The following is a 21,050-nucleotide window of genomic DNA, read 5'->3' on the forward strand; positions in this document are numbered from 1 at the left end:
GCCATTGGCCTCATGACCTTTTCGTTTCCTATGGAAACTCTTTCTTAATTGCTGACCTGCATATGTTACAAGGATAAAAGTGAACTGGAGGGTTTGGGGTAAGGGAGTTATAGGTGCCTGATTTAAAACTGTGTTAAGGAGCATCTCTGCTTAATTAGCTGGGCTTCACCTCAGGGGACCATTTAGCGGCCTTCAAGCAGCATCTGATTTCACCTTTGAAGCTTATATTACCTCTTATTTATTTTTGTGGTACTGCCTTCCCTTCACAGACATTGGTCTCCTCAAAGCCACCAACGGCTAACAATTCTCTAGACCCAAGTCAGATTTCACTGTGAACTTGTATTTGACGATTCCTTCTTCTTCTTCTTCTTTTAATATTTTTAGCTGTAGATGGACACAATACCTTTACTTTATTTATGTATATGTGGTGCTGAAGATCACAACCAGTGCCTCACAGGTATCAGCCAAGCACTTTACCACTGAACCACAACCCCAACTTGACAATTTCTTCTTAAACCTCTCTCCCCAAGCAGTCCCTATGATCTACCCTCCTGGTTTCCAATGTAATGGTGGGGCCTCTGACCTTAACCCAAAGTTGGCAACCCCAAGCACAAAATTTCTTTGAAATATTCCCTAAAATGCACACAAATGCATTCTACGTATTCAATCCAATGTTGTAACTATTTTGTGCCCTTTTCATCAAGCAAAATCAGTTTTCTAAAAAGTTCTATCTTGAGCTGGGCATGGTGGCTCGCATGCTTGTAATCCCAGCAGCTTGGAAAGTTGAGGCAGGAGGATCAGAAGTTCAAAGCCAGCCTCAGCAACTCAGCAAGACCCTACGCAACTCAGCAAGACCCTGTCTCAAAATAAAAAATAAAAAAAACTAGGGATGTGGTTCAATATTTAAGCGCCCCTGGCCTCAATCCTTGGGACCAAAAAAAAAAAAAAAAGTTCCATCTTGTGTTTGTCCTATGGGTTATCCCCTGCGCCACTTTCTGTTGGCTCCTGTATCTACATAATTATCTCATTTAACTCTCTCAACCTTCTTTGGAGGTAACATGGTTCCACTTTACTGATGAAGGATCTAAGGCTTTAAGGGTTAAGTGGCTTGCCCAAGGTCATACATGTTTTGTCTGACTCTGATCATGTGCTTCCTTGGTTTACAGTTATTTGTCCCTCCATGAATAGAGCTGGTAGGGCTTCAGAGACTCTACGGTCCCAGGCACCTCTTTCTCAAATGGGAAGACAGACCCAGAAAGAGGCTAGAATAGTCTGAGGTTATACAGGGAAGAAGATACAAAATCAGGACTCAGAGCAAAACCTGACAAGGGGCACCCTCTGGAAGCCTAAGCATGCCCTCTTTCTCAATTAGGATCTTATTACAAACATCTGTGGTAAATCTTTGCTCACAGGTCTCTGATGGATGGAGCCCTCAGGAATCAGAAATTGGAGTCCACACTCTGACCTTTGGGTGGGTCACTACCCTCTTGGAGCCTCTTTTTTTTTTGCACCGAGGATTGAACCCAAGGGCTTCTGACCACTGAGCTACACCCCTAGCCCTTTTTATATTTTATTTTGAGACAGAGTCTCACTAAGTTACCTAGGGCCTGGCTAAGTTGCTGAGGTTGGCTTTGAACTCTTGATCCTCCTGCCTCAGCCTCTGGACTCGCTAGGGTTACAGTCCGGCGCCACCACACCCATCGTTCAATTTCTTAATACATGAAATGGAAGAAAGAGACAAGGGTTTACATGGTAGTTAACTTTGTAAACCTACAGTCTACTAAGAGGTGATAGAACAGGGCTCATTCTGGGCTCTTGGTGCCAGACTAGGGTGGGATCCAGGCTTTGTCTCTTAAAGAGCCTGCATCTTGGGTAAATTTCTGCCTCAGTTTCCTCACAAGGAAAATGAAAGTAAAAATAAGACTTAATACCTAGGATTGTTGTAAGGGTTCGAGCACTTGGAAGCGTCTGGCACACTGTGATCCATTTGCAGTTAGCTTTTAGGGCACGTTTAGTCCTCGGTGTGCAACATCGGTAACTTCAGACGTCTCCTCCAAGCCCCGCCCCCGCCCTTACTCTGTCCCGCCTTCACCTCGCTGGGTCCCACCCCAAGCCGGCCCGGTTCCCTCCCGCCACCGGGGGGCGGCAGCGCTAAGGGCCGCTTTCTGGCAGAAGCAGGCGACGCTCTAGGTGACGACCACACTCCTCTGTGGCCAGTGGCGGCGGCGCTCTAGTCGGCGGGTGTGCGGGGCGGGTTGTCAGTGGTGCGGCCGGCAGGCAGCGATGGCGGCCGTACGCGGCCTGCGAGTGTCTGTGAAGGCAGAGGCCCCGGCGGGGCCGGCCTTGGGGCTCCCGTCGCCTGAGGCGGAGTCCGGTTTGGAACGCGGCGAGCCGGAGCCCATGGAGGTGGAGGAGGGCGAGCTGGAGATCGTGCCGGTGCGGCGCTCCCTGAAGGAACTGATCCCGGTACGGGCGGGGGGGTGGGGGGCGAGGAGGAGGTCGCGGAGCTAGTGCCCCGCGCCGGAGGGGGCCGGAAGGGGAGGCGGCCAGCGCGCCGGCCGGGGGAAGTCAGGGGAGGAGGAGAGAGGCGCGAGCGCCGGCGGGCGGGGGGCCAGGCGTGAGGAGAGACCCCGAGCAAGAGAAAGGACGCCGGGGCGCCCGGAAATGGGTGTTGAGAGGACTGGAGGAGGTGGGGGAGAGCCGAGAGAGAGTTGAGGACGCACCCTTTGCTGCCCCTCGGAGCCAGACTGTGCGGGGGAGTGAGTGAGGAGAGACTGGGGTCCACATTAAAGGGGAGTCCCGGGCGGGAACCCAACCGGAGCGACCCAGAGGGAACTGTGAGGTGGCGCCGGCATCCAGATCTCCCTGTGGGTCCCGCTCTGGTAGAATTGGTGTCTGTTAAACATGGCACTCGCTCTTTCTCTTGCGAGGACTGTGCTTGTCAGCAGCAAACAGTATGTTGCTGTTGTGACTTGAGGGTCGTCTTGCCCCCGAGCACCTCCACTGCCTTGTAGCACCTCCACCGTCGCCCCAGCATCTCACTTGCAATGAAGTCAAATGATCAGGGACCAGCATTTGTCCTTGGTCTCTTTTACCACAGCGGGGATGGTGAGTGGTGTTTTGCTTGTGGTTTTGTAGTCATATGTCTGGTTCTTAGATCTGGTCTCAAGTCTAGATGACTTAGTTGCACACGTAATATGAACTATTTGAAAAAACAAAACAAAAACCCTGCATGTCAGCAAGTCTTGCTTTTAAACTGAAGTTATGTGAGTTATGGAAAAAGGCTAAGGTAGGATAACTAGTGATGGACAACAATAACAACCATGGTAACAACATAATGATATTTGACAGTTACTACTTTATGTCATTTAAAAATAACTGCAGTTGTTGGATAGGTAGTATCATCCCTTCATTCATTTTATGCAGCCCCCACCATGTGCCAGGCATAGTCCTATGTGCTAGATCAAGATCAGATTTCCTCCTAGAGTTTGTGTTCTAGTAGGGACACAAGCAAATAAATGATTTCCACTAGTGTTAATGCTTTGAGGAAAAAAATATGCTAATGAAATAGTACAGGGGCCAGGGGGGTGTGCAGAACATAAAGCAGAATGTGATAAGATGGTCAGGGAAGTCCACTGAGACAGTGACAGTTAAGCTGAACCCTACATGACAAAAAGGGGCCAATCATGTGCACAGTGGAAGTGAACATTCCTAACAGGAGCAACAGCAAACACAAAGGGTCTGAGATAGGAACAAGATTGCTTTCTTGGGGAAATGTTAAGTTCTATAGCACAAAGGGGAGAACAGAAAAAGAGGTTAGGAGATAGGCATATATCACGGAAAAGGCCTAGAGAAGTCAAAGTTGTACGATATAATGTAATTAGTGAAAGTCACCCTTGAGACTTACCCCATCCTTTCATTGCACTGTGTGTTTTCCCAGGAGTTTTAAGTGAAGGTTGGGCTTTCTACATTTTGGTGGAGGTTTGTGCTCCACCTGGTGGCCTAATGTGGGAAATCTGTCCTGTCTGGGGTGAGGAGATTAGTGACTCTGCCTCATCTTTAACACTTTTCACAAAAGCCTTTAGATTTTCATTTACATATGTACTTTCAATTGATAAAGGTACTTGAGATTTTGAACAGGCTCTGATCTAGAAAATACTTCTTATTAAGAGTGGTTGATTACTACTGTGGAGTCAGGGGATTGTCTTCTTAATACGGGGTTGTCAGGGTTTAGGGAAAGGTTGCTGAAAAGAATGACTTTTCAAAAAGAAGCAGTTGTTAGGCTGCCTTTTATCATGGATTTTTCCTCCATTGCTATCAGAATTTCTCACCCTTCCTCTTTGTGTTAGGACACAAGCAGAAGATATGAAAATAAGGCTGGCAGCTTCATCACCGGAATTGATGTTACCTCCAAGGTGAGACAGACCATGATTTATTTATTCAGTTTGACAAGTGAGTAAATTTAATGAACTTGGTCCCTAGGACTTTTGTAGAACAGTAAATATTCTTATCCCCTTTTTTCATTTGTTGCTGGATTAAATTTTTAAATTTCTTGTCATGCAATGGTATCTTCATGAATCCTGAAACATTCAGGCAGCATTTGTGTATTCTTGCATCCACAAAAAGATGAAATCACTATATCTAGATTTCTGTGCTTAATCATTTCCAAGAAAGAGTGCTGCACTGGGATTTATTTACTTATTTATATTTTTTTGTGAGGGTGGACACGCACTATTTTTGATGCTATGTCCATTCTGATAAAATGTGTTTTGTTTCCTGAGGGCTCCACCCATCAGAGACCTGTGAGCACCTAGCACATAATAGGCCCTTAGTAAATGTTTTTATTCCTCACTGGTTGCAAACTTAGAAAAATAGTTTCCTAATTGTGTACCTGTCTAAACTTTGAAGATTAAATCAACTAAATTATTCTCAATACTTGAGAGCAAAGATATACCACAGATGTTTGTAATAAGACCCTAATTGAGAAAGAGGGCATGCTTAGGCTTCCAGAGGGTGCCCCTTGTCAGGTTTTGTTCTGAGTCCTGATTTTGTATCTTCTTCCCTGTATAACCTCAGGCTATTCTAGCGTCTTTCTGTCTCAGATTACTTAAAGACCAAAAGAAAGAACTAATCATTTTCTGGACAGACAAGAAAATAGAACGAAGTGAAGGGCTTGGATTAAAACTAAGTGGTAGAGCCGGGCACCGTGGTATACACCTGTAATCCCAGCAGCTCGGGAGGCTGAGGCAGGAGGATCTTGAGTTCAAAGCCGGCTTCTGCAAAAGTGAAGCACTAAGTAAATCACTGAGACCCTATCTCTAAATAAAATACAAAAAAAAAAAAAAAGACTGGTAATGTGGTTCAGTGATTGAATGCCCCTGAGTTCAATCCCCAGAACTAAAAAAAAAACCAAAAAAACCCCAAAACAAAAATAATTAAGTGGTAGAGTGCGTGCGTAATACAAGGCTCTGGGTTCAATTTCTAGCACCCCCCCACCCCAAATAATAATACATAAAGTGAAAGTGTTTTCTTACTATGCTTGAGAAAGAAGCAGACTGTTCTTAATTCTACATCATTTGCCATTATATGAAACAGGTATATGGGGAAAGAGTAGAAGTCCCAGAGTTAGTATCTAAATTGTTACTAAAGGAAAGTAGATTGTTGTTTGTAATAGGAAGACTTTAGTGAAAAGAATTAGCATAACTATTGGGAAATAACAGAAGTGTTGCTGCTTTACCAATCCTCATAAGCTTTCTATAGTCAGACCTTCAATTAGTGTGACAAAGTCAATATACAATTAATGAAGGGTTCCCAAGAGCCAGCCACAGTTGGACCTGGATTATTTTAGCTCTTTTAAGACACTTACAAAGCTGATTATTTTTTCAGTAAAGCATCAGTGCTTATTGTCACTTAAAAATGAAAACAAGCAATTCTGTGGACTTAAGGATGGAATAGAGGAGTTTCTTTGCTTCAGTGTTATTTTTAAACAGGAAACTAGCTTTAGGGAGTGGACTTTTCAGGCAAACATAATGTGAAAGAGGGTGATAGGTGTGATTACTGTGCCCACATAAAATGTGAAGTGGTGGCAGGGAGTGCTCTTAAAAATAGCATTGGATTTAGAAGATCTGCCCCCTTAGCTAGGAAAAGTACATCCAGCAATTTTTTTTTTTTTTTTTTACTCATTTATGCCTCAGTTTCTGCAGCTGGAAAATTGAAATGTTCAGATTGTTTAATTGTAATTTGTTGGAGTGATTGCCAATAATAGATGAAACTTCATAAACATATAGTCATTGAATTCCTGCTATGTCCCAGGCATAGTAATCAACTGTGTTAGGATGGAGGTGATTATAAATTATAACAGTATTACTTTATACCCTCTAAATGCGAATGTCTGATTTTTGCAAAACTCATTCAATGTGCAGTGTTGCTTATTTCTTCTGATTTATTTTAGAGTTGTCATTGATGCATCATGTATTTGTGATTTAACTTTCTGTTTCTATGCTTTACCTCTTTGATTTTTTTTTTCTGGACTTTCTAGGAAGCCATTGAAAAGAAAGAACAGCGAGCTAAGCGCTTTCATTTCCGATCAGAAGTAAATCTTGCCCAAAGAAATGTAGCCTTGGACCGAGACATGATGAAAAAAGGTACAGGGTGTTTTGGGGGCTATTTTTTCACATTCTTCTAGAGAGTGGCTTTTCCCTGACATTGCCTCATGCTTTTGGCTTTGTCTTGTATGTCCTTTTCTCACCCCAGTACTCCCAACAGAAGGAACTTGTGAAGTCTCCCATTCTAAGGTTACCTGTTAAAAATTGAGATGCTGTCAACCATGTCTCAGATGTTAGAGGTGGAAAAAGATTATCTTCCTTAAAGCGGCCCAGAGAAAATAGTTAAATGCAGAGATGAGATGAGAACCTGTGTTTCTATGGACCATTGCTCATTTTCTGCTTTTATCATAGAGGTTCCTTTTAAATGTAGTGGAAAAGTATCACAGTGGGACCTTTTTCTGGAATTGGAGCAATGTAGGGACTGGTGGGAGAAAGCTGTTAATACTTTCATTGATAATAAATATGTAGAAAATACAAACCACACATTAATATCCTGTTGTCAGAGCAAAACTAATCCTGCCCTGGATTTTAAACCTGTTCCTATAGTTGAACTCATTATTTCATTTTATTTTTGTGTTTTATTGGGGTATTTTGCTCCCCAGAACTCACCTTGACTTATCATGTATGGTAATCTGCCCAGTCTTACAAAGTAATTTATAAATAAAAGGGAAAATTATTCCTTTTAAGTGAGTCTACATCCTTATTTATTATTCTACTCTAATATAAAATCGTGAATGCAAAAGGTCTCCCTCTGTTGAGTTGCAAATTTGTGTTTACAAAAGGCTCAGAAGGCAGCCCTCTGGATGCCTATTGAAGGTTTGTGCTGTGCTGTGTAAGTTTCTTCAGCCTTATGTTATTAATAAAAGCAAAAGCCCAGTAAATGAATGAATGAAAGAATAAATACTATTCTTTTTTGGGAGCTTAGCTTTCTTACCATATTTATTATTTACATATTTATTTTTTATTTGTTTCTCATAGCAACCCTATGAGGAATATCTTATTTTATATTTTGTTGCTGGGGATTGAACCCAGGAACACTTTACCATACTGAGATATATCCCCAACCCTTTTGATTTTTTATTTTGAGATAGGGTCTTGCTAAGTTGCTTAGGGCCACTAAGTTGCAGATTGGCCTTGAACTTGCATTCTTTCTGCCTCAGCCTCCTGAGTTGCTAGGATTACAGGCGTGTGCCACCGTACTAGCAAGGAGATATATATCTTTTTCACTGTTTTATAATGGAGGAAAGAAGCTCTAATAAAGTTTAATAAATTGCCCAGGATTATGCAGTTAATAAAAGTAGAGTCAGGAACTGGGAATATAGCTCAGTTGGTAGAGTGCTTGCGTCGCATGCACAAAGCCCTGGGTTCAATCCCCAGCATCACACAAACAAAAAAAATAGAGTCAGGATTCCAAACCAGGTTTATCTGACTCTAAAGCCTTGCTCTTAATTCCTTTACTCTGTTGCTGACATTATATGATATGATACCATAGTCCCAGACTGTGTCCCTCCTTAGTCAGTCCTAGTGGTCAGAGAAGCTCAATTCTGGGAGCAGCTTTACTCTTTTTCCCACATCATGAGTTCATATTAGGGATATGACCTTGCTTTCCTTGCAGGCTGCTATTCCAGGATCTGTTTGAGTGGATTTCTGTTTTAGGAAAAGTCCTATGAAGTTCCAGGACAGCTATGCAGTTTGGCATTCCTGTACCTGCACAATCCTGGTTGAGCAGACTTTTTTTTTTTTTGAACCGGGGATTGAACTCAGGAGTATTCAACCACTGAGCCACATCCCCAGCCCTATTTTGTATTTTATTTAGAGACAGGGTCTCACTGAGTTGCTTAGCATCTTGCTTTTGCTGAGGCTGGCTTTGAACTTGCGATCCTCCTGCCTCAGCCTCCGCAACCGCTGGGATTACAGGCATGCACTATTACAGGCATGCACTGTGGAACCCTGCAAGACTTTTGAGTCCTTTCTTATCAGGCAGCCGATAGCATCACTACACCTGTTGGTGTCTAGCTCCAGTCTCTGATATTATCCATGCCTTTTAGTCTGTTCATTTGCCCTTCCTTTCCCCATGCCTCATCTGATTCAGATGTTACTTCTTCCACAAAACATCCCTGATCACATGGAGTTTTTTTCCCCGCTTCTGATGGAGCTCTTTAGGATGGCAAACCCTCCTGGAATCTGGTCTTGGTTCCTTTGTGATAGGCAAGTTATTGAACCTTTTTAGTCTCAGTTTCCTTGTCTGTAAAATGGGAGTAGGATACCTATCTTAATAGGATCTCTTTTGCATAATTTTAACTTAAAAGTTTTTTTTTTTTTGAAAAGCAGTCCTGATCTCATGATTCTGAAGATACTTATAAAAAAGGCAACAGGCCTGTCTGGGATATCATCTGGGGAAAGTTCTTCATTTTGGACACAATGCTAAAAATGTGTCTTAGGCGGAATGACCTAAGACAGTGTTCCTGAATTCTGAGGAATCTTGCTGCCAGTGCCAAATTGATTTAAGTTAGAATTGTGAGTGAGTGGAGTTAGATAAGTCTTGAAGATAGGTATTTCCCTGAATAGTTTCAATGTGCAGCCAGGATTGATAATCTTTGGTTTTGTGGTTTTGAGTAGAGGCTTTCAGCCCAACTGCCTGAATTCAGATCCTAACCTGTCACTTTTTAGCTCTGTGGCTTTGGAGAAGTTATTTATCCTTTAGGAACCTCAGTTTCCTCAATGAAAAGGCAGACACTAGGAGTTTAAACAGAGTTGTTAGGAGGCTCTAATAAAATGTTATAGTTTTTAGAGAGTACCTGGCAAATAGTAGGTATTCAGTAAATGTTAGTTATCATCATTATCTGGCATTCTCTCTCTTCTAAGCAGTCATTTAAGTAACCCAGCCTCTTGGGAGAGTGGGGAAGTTGGTTAAGTATCCTGACTCCTCTGTAGCCATATTAGGCATCAAAATTATTTCTTATTAGTGTTAACAAAAATAATAAAAGATACTGTTTGTTAAATGCTTACTGTGTTCCATTTACTCTAATATGTGGATAACTTACTTTTAGGAGTCCTGTGAGGGGAAGGTATTTATCATTTCCATTTTACTTATGAGAAAACTAAGGTGCTATGAGGTTGAGAAGCTTGCCCAAAGTCCCACAGCTAGGTAAGTAGCAAGGCTGGGACTGAAAGCTGATCTAATAGAAGCATGTAGTCCTAATCACTCTGCCAGCTTCAGGGATGCAATTGGGACTATTCTGCCTCAAAAATGACTTGTTAGCGGGATGTGGTGACACATGCCTATAATCCCAGTGACTTAGGAAGCTGAAGCAGGAGGATCGCAAGTTTGAGGCTGGCCTTAGTAACTTAGTGAGGTCCTAAGCAACTTAGCAAGACCCTGTCTCTAAATAGAAACTAAAAGGGGCTGAGGATATGGGGATATGGTTTAGTGGTTAAGTGCCCCTGGGTTCAATCCTCAGTACTCCCCCACTTTCCACCCCCTGCAAAAAAAAAAGTGACTTGCTACTTTTGAATGGCTAGGTGTTGAACAGCTTTGGTCTCCCTATCTCCAAGATCAAAGTTCTCATGGTTGGAAGATTGGAAGGACCTTAGAGGTCATCTAGACCAACCTCTTGCTGGCCACTGCAGGCTTTTTGGCAAAGTTCCTAATGGTCCTTTGGCCTCTGCCTGAATATCAAGTAATGAGGCAGACAGCTCTTTCTTTGAACACTTCCTCATGTTGAGCATTACTTTCTAGGAAATTTTGTCTTGAGGGTTGCTGTGTGACTCTTAGAACAACACTGTTAAGTCCTTTCTTCCTTCACATAATAACCCTTCAGGTGATGGAAAGCTTACTGCCTCTTCCCTGGACTTCCTTTATGTGGCATGGCTTTCTGGTCTTCCTTTCCTACTTTTTTCAGCTTCTAAATGTCTTCCCTAACATCTTGTCGGATAGATGAGATACAGATTGCAGGTGTGGTTGGGTACATGGAAGGTGGCAGAATTATTGCTACCTTTCATCTCCGTCCAGCTAATTCATAGTATTGTACTTGTCTTGTGATCCAAGCACTCAGGTCTTCACTTAGAAATTTTCCAAGCAAATAATCTTTCTCATATTGTGCATGAGACACTTTAAAAATTATTTTTTAATTTATTCCTGTTAAATTACATCTTGTTGATTTCAAGCTTCCATTTTTAGGCTATTAATTTTCATTTTAACTCTAATTTCACCTTTTTAGCTACTCCTGTGTGTCCTCTTCACCGTAATATCTTTGGCTTCTGCTTCTCATCTAGTTATCAGAGAATGTTGAATAGTATATTCCTGTATCATGCCTTGAATCATAAATGGGCTAATTATAAGTCTTTCTTTGTTATCGTCAGGCCCACATTTCATTTTATTGTCAGGAAGAACTGGATTATATGCCTTAATGAACTCAAGATGGAACACAGTCTTTTATATTCTTTGAATTTCTTGACCTAGTAAACCTGTTTAAAAAAAAGAAATGAGGTTAGTGTGACTTTCTTCTTTCATGTCATTTCCTGTGAGAAAGACTTAGTTTCTTAAAGAATCATAGATTTATCTAAAAAGTGACTTTCTTTTAAATTTCAGAGACTGATAAGCTTTCCAATCTGTAGTTTTGGGAATTTTTCTTTCCTCTTAGGGGAATTGGTACAGGATTAGTCCTTCTAAAGGTTTTCAGGTACTTCTGTCCTAAATCACAACTCCATGTTTTTTTTTTTTTGTTTGTTTGTTTTAATGTATATTTTTCTAGGTGTAGATGGACACAACACATTGCCTTTATTTTTATGTGGTGCTGAGGATCGAACCCAGGTTCCACCTGTGCTAGACGAGCGCTCTACCGCTGAGCCACAATCCTAGCCCCACAACTTCATGTTTAAGTCAGTACATTGGGATAAAATTCTGGATTGGGTGGTTTAAATCTATTAAAATTAATTCTTATGCTATTGTTTTCTGTCTTAGGTTTTGACGTTTATTTAATGATAGCTGTTCTACTATTGATTAGTAGAATAGTAGAATAAGTCAACAGTTCTGCCTTTTTTTCTTGCATCATCTTCCCATAGCAGTATTTCTCTAAACACTTAAAAAAAAAAAGAAAGTTATCAGCACTTTTTTAAAAATATTTTTTAGATGTTGATGGACCTTTATTTTATTCATTTATTTATATGTGGTGCTGAGAATCAAACCCAGTGTTTCACACATGCTAGGCAAGCGCTTTACCACTGAGCCACAACCCCAGCCCAGTCACCAGCACTTTTGATGAACCTGTTCACTTTGGACTACAACCTTTTCTTCATTAGGTATTTTATAAGCAATTCATACTCACCAAAGAAAATTTAGAAAGAAAAGGAAGGAAAGTGGTCACAGTTGTACTCTCATTCATTGCCAGCATTTTGTGTATTTACTTTTAAATCTTATTTTGGGCACGGACTTTTTTTCCTTTTTTGTCATACTGCTTTTTTCATTTTCACTTGACGGTTTATCATCAGTGTTTTCTGTATTGCTGTATAGTGTGACATCAGTCTCTCAGATTGTACTGTTCTTGTTCTTGTTCTCTTTGTCGTCATAATTTACCCTTTATCCATTTCCTATATGTGTTCTTTTCACCTAAGTTTTGCTGCTTTCTCTTTCCTTGGGGCCATCTTTCATGTTGAATTGTTGGATTTAATGTCTTTTGACTTCTTGGATAATTCTGATTTGAGGCCTTAGAATTGATAACTTATTCTCCAAAGACTTTGAGTTTTATATACTATTACCCCATTATTTGTTGGGGTAATAGAATATAAAAATATTTATATTAGTATATAAAGAAACTTTCCCTGTTAGAACATTTAAGGTAATACCCTTAACACCTGGTTTGTACTTGACACATAGTAAATGTTCAGATCTCATCCCTTGGTGCATCTGTTCATTGCCCCCTCAATACTTAGCCCTTTCTGATTGGTTGGGCAATAAGCCTAGCAGCCTGTTTTGTTGCTTTGATTTATTTTGCGTGGTGACACTGTTAGCAGGGTAAAGGCCTTCTTTTTTGGCAGTCTTCCATAGAATCTTGATTTTTAACAAAGTTCCCATTTATAGTGGATCTTGCCACTGCCAATTTGGTTCTCTTTTAAGAATATATTTTTTTCCCACGAGCTAATTTTGAGACCTGTCTCTGCATTGATAATGCTTTTGCTCGCCCCTTACTCCTTACCCACTTCTTTGGAACATAATTGTCCATGGGTCAATTCTTGATATGTATACCATTCTGTCTGAATAAAAGTAAACGTATGTGTCCAGAGGTTTTGTTCTTTTTTTAAAATATTAAAAACATTTATTTATTCTGTACCTGACAGAGGTTTTGTTCTTTACATTCTTTTGTACTTAAATATTTTGTCATTTTTTTGTTTTTTTTTTTCCTCCTCTGGATATATTATTTAAAGTGAAGTCCTTTTTATAAGTTCACCAAGTCTCCTACCTGAAATTTTTTTTCCCCTAATTTTCAGTCTGTTTCCTTTCCTATCTACTGGGTGCCCTCCTGTTTTTCCTTACCATCTGTGGAACCATCTCTTGACTTCTCAAAGGCTCTTTTTCTTCCAGAATCATAGTTTTCTGCTCAAGGAACCGAGGAGTCTACCTGGGAAAAATCAACCCTTGTTTCCTATGTGCATTTGGGCTTCTATTCATTCTTGCACTGCTGGAATCCAATGAGGACATGCTGGAGTTCATAAATCTTTAGGGCGTCTATGTCTTCATGTATCCGGACTGTCAAGAAAGTACTCTCTTGAGCTGGGCATGGTGTTGCACACCAGTAATCCCAGCAATTTAGGAGGCTGAAAACAAGAGAATTGTGAGTTTGAGGCCAACCTCAGCACCTCAGCAAGACCATCTCAAAATAAAATAAAAAATAAAAAGGCCTGGGCCCTGGGCTCAATCCTCAGTACCAAAAAGAAAAAAAAAAAAAGATCCCAAAACCCCTCACCTGATTTAGTCATACCTACATGGGTACTCATTAAACCTGTATTTCTCCCTCTTTCATTTAGTACCAGGGATTGAACCCAAGGATGCTTAACCACTGAGCCACATTCCCCAGCTCTTTTTATTTTTTATTTTGAGACAGAGTCTCACTAGATTACTTAGAGCCTCACTAGTTTGCTGAGCCTGGCTTTAAACCTGTGATCCTCCTACTTCAGCCTCCCAAGCTGATGAGATTACAGGTGTGCACCACCATGCCTGGCTAAACACATTTCTTATTCTTCAGAATAAAATGACAAAACAAACATTAATTTTTTTGTATTTATAAGTATTCATAAGTATTTTAACTTTAAGTAAAAGAAATATATTGCATATAAAAAGTATTTGGTAATAGCCATCCCATTTTTTTTCTTTTTTTTTTTTTTTCCTTCTGTAAGAGCCATTCTTTTTTAAATATTTATTTTTTAGTTTTCGGTGAACACAACATCTTTATTTTATTTTTATGTGGTGCTGAGGATCGAACTCAGCACCCCGAATATGCCAGGCGAGCGCACTACCGCTTGAGCCATATCCCTAGCCCTGTAATAGCCATTCTTATAGAGTGAGGTGATATCTCATTGTGTTTTTTTTTTTTTTTTAATATTTATTTTTTAGTTAGAGGTGGACACAATATCTTTATTTTATTTTTTATGTGGTGCTGAGGATCGAACCCAGTGCCTCATGCATGGTAGGCGAGCGCTCTACTTCTGAGCCACAACCCCATTGTGGTTTTGATTTGCATTTTTCTGATAATTAGTGATTTTGAACATTTTTTTCATACGTGTTGGCCATTTGTATGTCTTTTGAAAAATGTCTATTTAGATCTGTTGTGCACTTTGTAATTTTTTTTTTGCCATTGAGTTTTTGTAGTTCCTTTTATATTCTGTTTTTCTCTCTTTTTTTTTTTGTTGGGCGTGGGGGGGCGGGTACCAGGGATTGAACTCAGGGGCACTTGATCACTGAGCCACATCCCCAGCCCTATTTTGTATTTTATTTAGAGACAGGGTCTCACCGAGTTGCTTAGCACCTCACTTTTTGCTGAGGCTGGCTTTGAACTCTCAATCCTCCCGCCTCAGCCCCCCAAGCTGCTGGGATTACAGGTGTGCACCATTGTACCTCGCCTGGCCCTCCTTGTGTATTCTGGATAACAACCTTTTGTCAGTTATATAGTTTGCCAATATTTTTTCCCATTCTGTAGATTGTCTCTTTACTCTGCAGATTGTTTCCTTTGCTGTGCAGAAGTTTTTTTAGTTTGATGTAATCCCATTTATATATTTTAGCTTTTATATCCCCTGTTTTGGGAGTCTTGTCCAGAAAATCTTTACCTGTTCTAGCATCCTGAAGTGCTTCCCTGTGTTTTCTTTTAGTAGTTTCATGTCTTTCATTTTATTTTTTATTTTTTTTAATAATTTTTTAAGAGAGAGAGATAGAGAGGGAGAGAGAGAGAGAGAGAGAATTTTTTTTAATATTTATTTTTTAGTTCTCGACGGACACAACATCTTTGTTGGTATGTGGTGCTGGGGATCGAACCCGGGCTGCACGCATGCCAGGCGAGTGCACTACCGCTTGAGCCACATCCCCAGCCCCATGTCTTTCATTTTAAATCTTCAATCTATTTTGAGTTGATAACAAGTGCTGATGAGAATGTGGAGAAGAAGGAACCTCTGCATAGTGTTGGTAGGAATGTGAATTAGTTCAGCCATTATGTTAGAGTCATCCCCACTCCCCCTTTGGTGCTGGGGATTGAACTCAGGCCTCACACGATAGGTAAGTATTCTATCCGTGAGTTATAAACCAAGCCCTAATACAGCCATTAGGGAAAACAACCAAAGGTTCCTCAAAAAATTAAAAATAGAATTACCATATGATCCAGCAGTCTCACTACTGTGTGTGTGTGTGTGTGTGTGTGTGTGTATATATATATATATATATATATATACAGTCAAAGGAAATGAAGTTGGTATGTCAAAGAAACATCTGCACTCCCATGTTTTTTGCAGTACTATGTGTAGTTGCCAAGATATGGAATCAAACTAAGTGTCCTTCATCTGATGAATCAATAAAGAAAGTGTGGTACATATATACACTGGAATTTTTTTTTTTTTTGTAGTTGTAGATGAACAGAATACCTTTATTTTATTTGTTTATTTTGATGTGTTTCTAAGTATCCAACCTAGTACCTCCCACATGCTAGGCAAGTGCTATGCCACTGGCTACGACACCCCAGTCCCTAAACTGAAATATTATTCAGCTATTAAAAAAAGAATGAGGGCTGGGGATGTGGCTCAAGCAGTAGCGTGCTCGCCTGGCATGTGTGCGGCCCGGGTTCGATCCTCAGCACCACATACAAACAAAGATGTTGTGTCCGCTGAAAACTGAAAAATAAACATTAAAAAAAAAAAAAAGAATGAAATCCTATCATTTGTGACAACATGTATGGATCATTATGTTAAGCCTGGCACAGAAAGACAAGGACAGCATTATCTTAACTCAGAGAGTCTGAAAAAGTTGAACTCACAGTTATCAGAGACTGGGAAGAGAGTAAGGGATAGAGAGGGATGGGAAAAGTCTGGTCAGAGGAGACTAAGTTACAGTTAGGAGTAAGAAGCTATGACTTTATGTATCTGTTTGTGGTGCTGGTGATTGAACCCAGGGCCTCTTATATGCTAGGAATGTGCTCTATCTTCAGTGGGCTACATCCTCAGCCCTAGAGTGAATATATATAACAGTTATGTACTGTATCTTTCAAAAATCTATAAGAAAAGATTTTTGAATGTTTTCACCGTAAAGAAATCATACTTATTTGAGGAGAGATATGTTGAACCTGATTTAAATGTAAATATATAATTTTTTTTAAACATCACATAGCAACCATTAATATGTGCAGTGGAGGAAGGGAGAGAGGGATGTGGAACGATTACAGGGGCCCCCATTTTACACGAAATGTTTTACTTGTCTGATCTTTTAAGAAATTAATCTTAAAATTATGAAGTAGACATATAGGTATTTAAATTTTTATGATATGTTTATATATTTTTTGAAATTAAATAGATTAAATGATATAATGTTCTTAGAAGTATTTTGTGTATACATAACAGAATTCTGATGAGGCTAACTTTCCTTTTTGACCACAGCTATGAATCTTTCTCCCTCCTCAGAGGTATCAACTATTATCAGTATAGTGAGACTCATACCAGGCTTTATTCTAGGTATTTGTGTATACAAATATATTTATCTCGAGAGTGGATGGTTGTTTAATTTTCTACAACTTTTTTTTTTTTCTTTTTTCTTTGCTGGAGATTGAACCTAGGGCCTTATGCAAGCTAAACAAGTAGGCAAGTGCTCTACTACTGAGCTATATTCCCAGCTTTTTTTTTTTCCCCTCATTTGAGACAATTTGAGTTGCCCAGTCTCTCTTTAAACTCATAATCATCCTGCCCCAACCTCCCAAGTAGCTGAGATTACAGGTGTCTACCACCATACCCAGCTCGCATTGTTTTTTTACTGTATTATATTCTATAATATGGATAAACTGTGCTTTATTTAATATAGATAAACCACAATTTGTTACTCTTGCAGCTACTTAATTGTTAGAAATAGTGCTGCCCTAAACATCTTTGTGTGAGCTATTTTGTGAGTCTGTGTGTTAAGGTAGATAGGACTAGAATTTCTAGGGGTGTGTGCTAAATTACATCCTTGTTTGTCCTTCAGAGTGGCTGTGCCAGTTCCACACTCCCACTGGCAAGGGGAGTAACTCCTCACCCACTGCCAACACTTCATACCAAAATGCATAAAATCTGTTCAGTGAAAATTGGTATCTTCTTTTTAATGTGAACTTTCCTGGTTAACAGAAAGGTTAGCCCATTTCTTCACATGTTTATTGGCCTTTTGTAGTTTCTTTTGTATAAATTGCCTGTTTATGTCCTTTGCCCATTTTTATTTTGGAGTGTCATTTTCTTAATGACTTGAGGATTTCTTTTTTCTAGTTTCATGCCATAAAATTTTTTTTTTTCTTTTCTTTCTTTCTTTTTTTTTTTGTTATTGGGGATTTAACCGCAGGAGCTCTTTGCCACTGAGCCATGTCTCCAGCCTTTTTATGTTTTATTTTGAGACAGGGTCTTGCAGAGTTGCTTAGGGCCTCGCTAAGTTACTGAGGCTGACTTTGAACTTGCAATCCTCCTGCCTCAGCCTCCCTAGTCACCTGTTACAGGCATGCGCAACTGCACCTGATTTCGCTCTATAATTATTTTAGTTTTGTGCTTTTATATATTCAGCAGCAATTTCTTATCCTTCACGATTATCTCCACTATTGTACATCTCTCTTTGACATGTACTTAAAACTTTTAGAATCAGATTGTCAAGTATAGAATAATCCTTTTGAATTTAGTATTGCTTTCCTGCAGGTTAATGTGGGGATAGGTATCATGTGCTTTACTAACATCATATTCTGAGCCTAATATCCCTTTTCTGAATTAAATCATTTGTTTAATGCTGGTGTTCATTGATAAAAATTAAAACATTTTAGTTTACCATCTTGTGTTCTTTTGAACATCTTTCTTTCAGCATATTTCTTTTCTAAAATTTTATAAATAGTACTAGTGGAATGTGTGATTGCAGGTGGGAAAATTCTGTCATCTTTTCTGTGTCTTATTTTTATAGCAATTCCCAAAGTGAGACTAGAGACAATCTACATTTGTGGAGTAGATGAGATGAGTACCCAGGATATCTTTTCCTATTTTAAAGAATATCCTCCAGCACACATTGAATGGTTGGATGATACCTCCTGTAAGTACACCCAAGTTTTCTGTTGAATATGCTTTTAAAAATGAATTATTAAGAATTCTTGCTGTCTAAAATGGTAAATGATTATGGCCCAAACTCCTTGTTTATGCCTAACCTCTGTCCTTAGCCTAGAAGAAAAAATATTGCCCATTGATGAGAATCAGCATGCCTTAACCAGTCTGTTAACTCATACTTCATGGGTATTCCAAGTCAACTCCTAGAGATCCAGGCTGTAGCAAATTGATTACTGGCATCTGAGTCTTGTATACTTGATTAAGGCCTCTTTTTCTCCCATGGTCTCCCAACAAAGGGGTGGATCCAGCTGCATAGTTTCAGGGCTATGTTTTTAAGGCTTTAAACTTTGGCATTGCTACTTGCCATAGTTATTCAAAGGGTTGAATCTGCTCCAGTTCTGATCTAGAACTAGACGAGAATGTTCTGACAGATGTCTCACCTCTACTTGCCTTGTACTGTGTTTTCTGGAATATCACCTGCCCTAACCTGTGAGTTGGCTTGGGAGCCAAATGTAATTTTTAACTTGCCTTCCATGCCAAGTCTGACTTGACCTCTGGTAACTACTGGCTTCTTGTCTTGACTTACTTCTAGTCTGGCTTTACTTGCTGCCAGCTGGCTGACCTACTAGGCAGTGCCCTAGATGGCATCTAGTTTCTCAGCTAAAGGTGTTGATTCAGTGTTTTCATTGAAAGAAACATGACTGAGTCAAGGGTTTCCTCCTTTTCTCTTTTTACTTAACTTACAGTATCCAAATTCAAGGTCAGTAAACCTTTTTCTAGAAAGGACCAGATTATAGTTTAGGTTTTATATCCATATGGTCCCTGTAACATATGTTCAACGGCTGTGGTAGCATGAAAGCAGTTGTAAACAGTATAAAAACTCATAGCCTGGCTGTTTTTTAATAGAACTTTTTTTACAAAAATGGGCAGTGGGTGTGTATTTATTGTACATTAATTATTCTTTAATAAAGATGGTTCAAATATAAAAAGTACATATGATGGGGCTGGGGTTGTAGCTCAGTGATATAGCACTTGCCTAGCATGTGTGAGGCACTGGGTTCAATCCTCAGCACCACATAATAATAAATTTTAAAAAAGGTATTGTGTCCATCTACAACTATAAAAAAAAGGTGACAGATGATGAGCTGGGTTTAGCCCATGGGTTATTGTTTGCTAAACTCTGATTTAAGTCATTAAATCTGTAGCTAAGGATATTAGAATTAAAGGGATCCTTGGAATTATTCAGTTCAGCTACCTCATATTGTGCATCAGAAACCGAAAAATAGATAAAGGAAATTGTTTGCTCAAGGCTTTGTAGCCTGACATAAGTGAAAGTCTTTAAGCCTTAATTTTCCAAACCAAGATACAGGGATAACATAATTTTGAGAAGTGCTATTTGAAACAGTTAAAGAGGTCTTTATTCTACAAGACTTTTCAAACCCTTTTTCTTGGTTAATTTTCTTTCTTAAAGGGGTAAATTAAGTTAGTTGCTGCAAAGCCAAGTGGCTGTCATATCTCCATTGTACACATCCCATGGATACCTTACTTACCCACACTTTATTATGGGGGAACATCATTTAGCATGTCTAGATAATAAAGAATAGCAGGGGGCAGTAGTATAATGGATAATCCAAATTTATTTGACAATTATCATCATCATCATCAAGAACTGCTAACAGGACTGGGGATATAGCTCAGTTGGTAGAGTGCTTGCCTTATATGCACAAGGCCCTCTGGTCGATCCCTGGAACCACCAAAAAAAGAAAAAAAAAATTGCTAACATTTAGCTGGATCAGTGCCTATAGTCTCTACTATGAACTAGATTAAGCTGTAACAATGAATGTGATGCAGAATCTGATCTCAAGTAACTTAATCATTTGGATGCATTGTAACATTTTATTTTAGGTAATGTGGTTTGGCTGGATGAAATGACAGCTACACGAGCCCTTATCAATATGAGCTCTCTGCCAGCCCAGGATAAGATCAGAAGCAGGGATGCCAGTGAAGACAAGTCATCTGAGAAAAGTAAAAAAGGTAACAACACAAAGGAGGAAACTTTGGCATGAAAGTCCTGTTCTTTACATAGTCCAGTCCTTGGGAAGTGAAATATCATATGGTATATCATCAACCCATGTTTTTCAGATAAACTATGTTGTTTGGAATCAGCAGTAAACATGAGTAGAAAATACTAGACTTTAAAAGTTCTATGAGATGGCGTTATGTTAAGGTTCATCTTGTCCTTTACATTCCATTTTAGACAAGCATGAAGACAGTTCAGATGATGATGAGGCTGAAGAAGGAGAAGTTGAAGATGAGAACTCAAGTGATGTAGAGGTTAGTAATAGGGCAAAGATACCTGTAAGATTTTATTGTAAAAAAATTACTTATTGGTGGCTGGGGCTGGGGCTCAGCGGTAGTACACTTGCCTGGCATGTGTGAGGCACTGGGTTCAATTCTCACCACCATATATAAATAAATAAATAAAATAAAGATCTATTCACAATTAAAAAAATAAAAAAAAATTACTTATTGTTGTTTTAAATTTAATTCTTAAAGACTTTGTTGTGTTTTTCATCTAGCTTTTACATGAAACCTTCTGAGGGTGCACCAGACTCTTGGCCTTTAACTTATGTGGTTGTAACAGTTTATCTTGAG

At 39.6% G+C, this 21,050-nt stretch overlaps 1 protein-coding gene across 1 annotated transcript in view; it reads left to right on the forward strand.

Annotated features, from left to right (window-relative positions):
- Positions 1-2,200: 2,200 nt before the first annotated feature.
- Positions 2,201-21,050, forward strand: part of Ncbp3 (nuclear cap binding subunit 3) — a 35,327-nt gene continuing 16,477 nt past the window's right edge. Inside the window, exons 1-6 of the mRNA XM_015505924.2 lie at positions 2,201-2,466; positions 4,350-4,415; positions 6,539-6,644; positions 18,259-18,384; positions 20,301-20,429; positions 20,653-20,729. Of these exons, the coding sequence (XP_015361410.1) occupies positions 2,284-2,466; positions 4,350-4,415; positions 6,539-6,644; positions 18,259-18,384; positions 20,301-20,429; positions 20,653-20,729 (687 nt within the window). The 5' untranslated portion in view covers positions 2,201-2,283. The remainder of the gene's footprint in view (positions 2,467-4,349; positions 4,416-6,538; positions 6,645-18,258; positions 18,385-20,300; positions 20,430-20,652; positions 20,730-21,050) is intronic.

This window comes from Marmota marmota, unplaced genomic scaffold, assembly GCF_001458135.2.
Source record: "Marmota marmota marmota unplaced genomic scaffold, marMar, whole genome shotgun sequence".
In the NCBI taxonomy this organism is placed as follows: domain Eukaryota; kingdom Metazoa; phylum Chordata; class Mammalia; order Rodentia; family Sciuridae; genus Marmota; species Marmota marmota.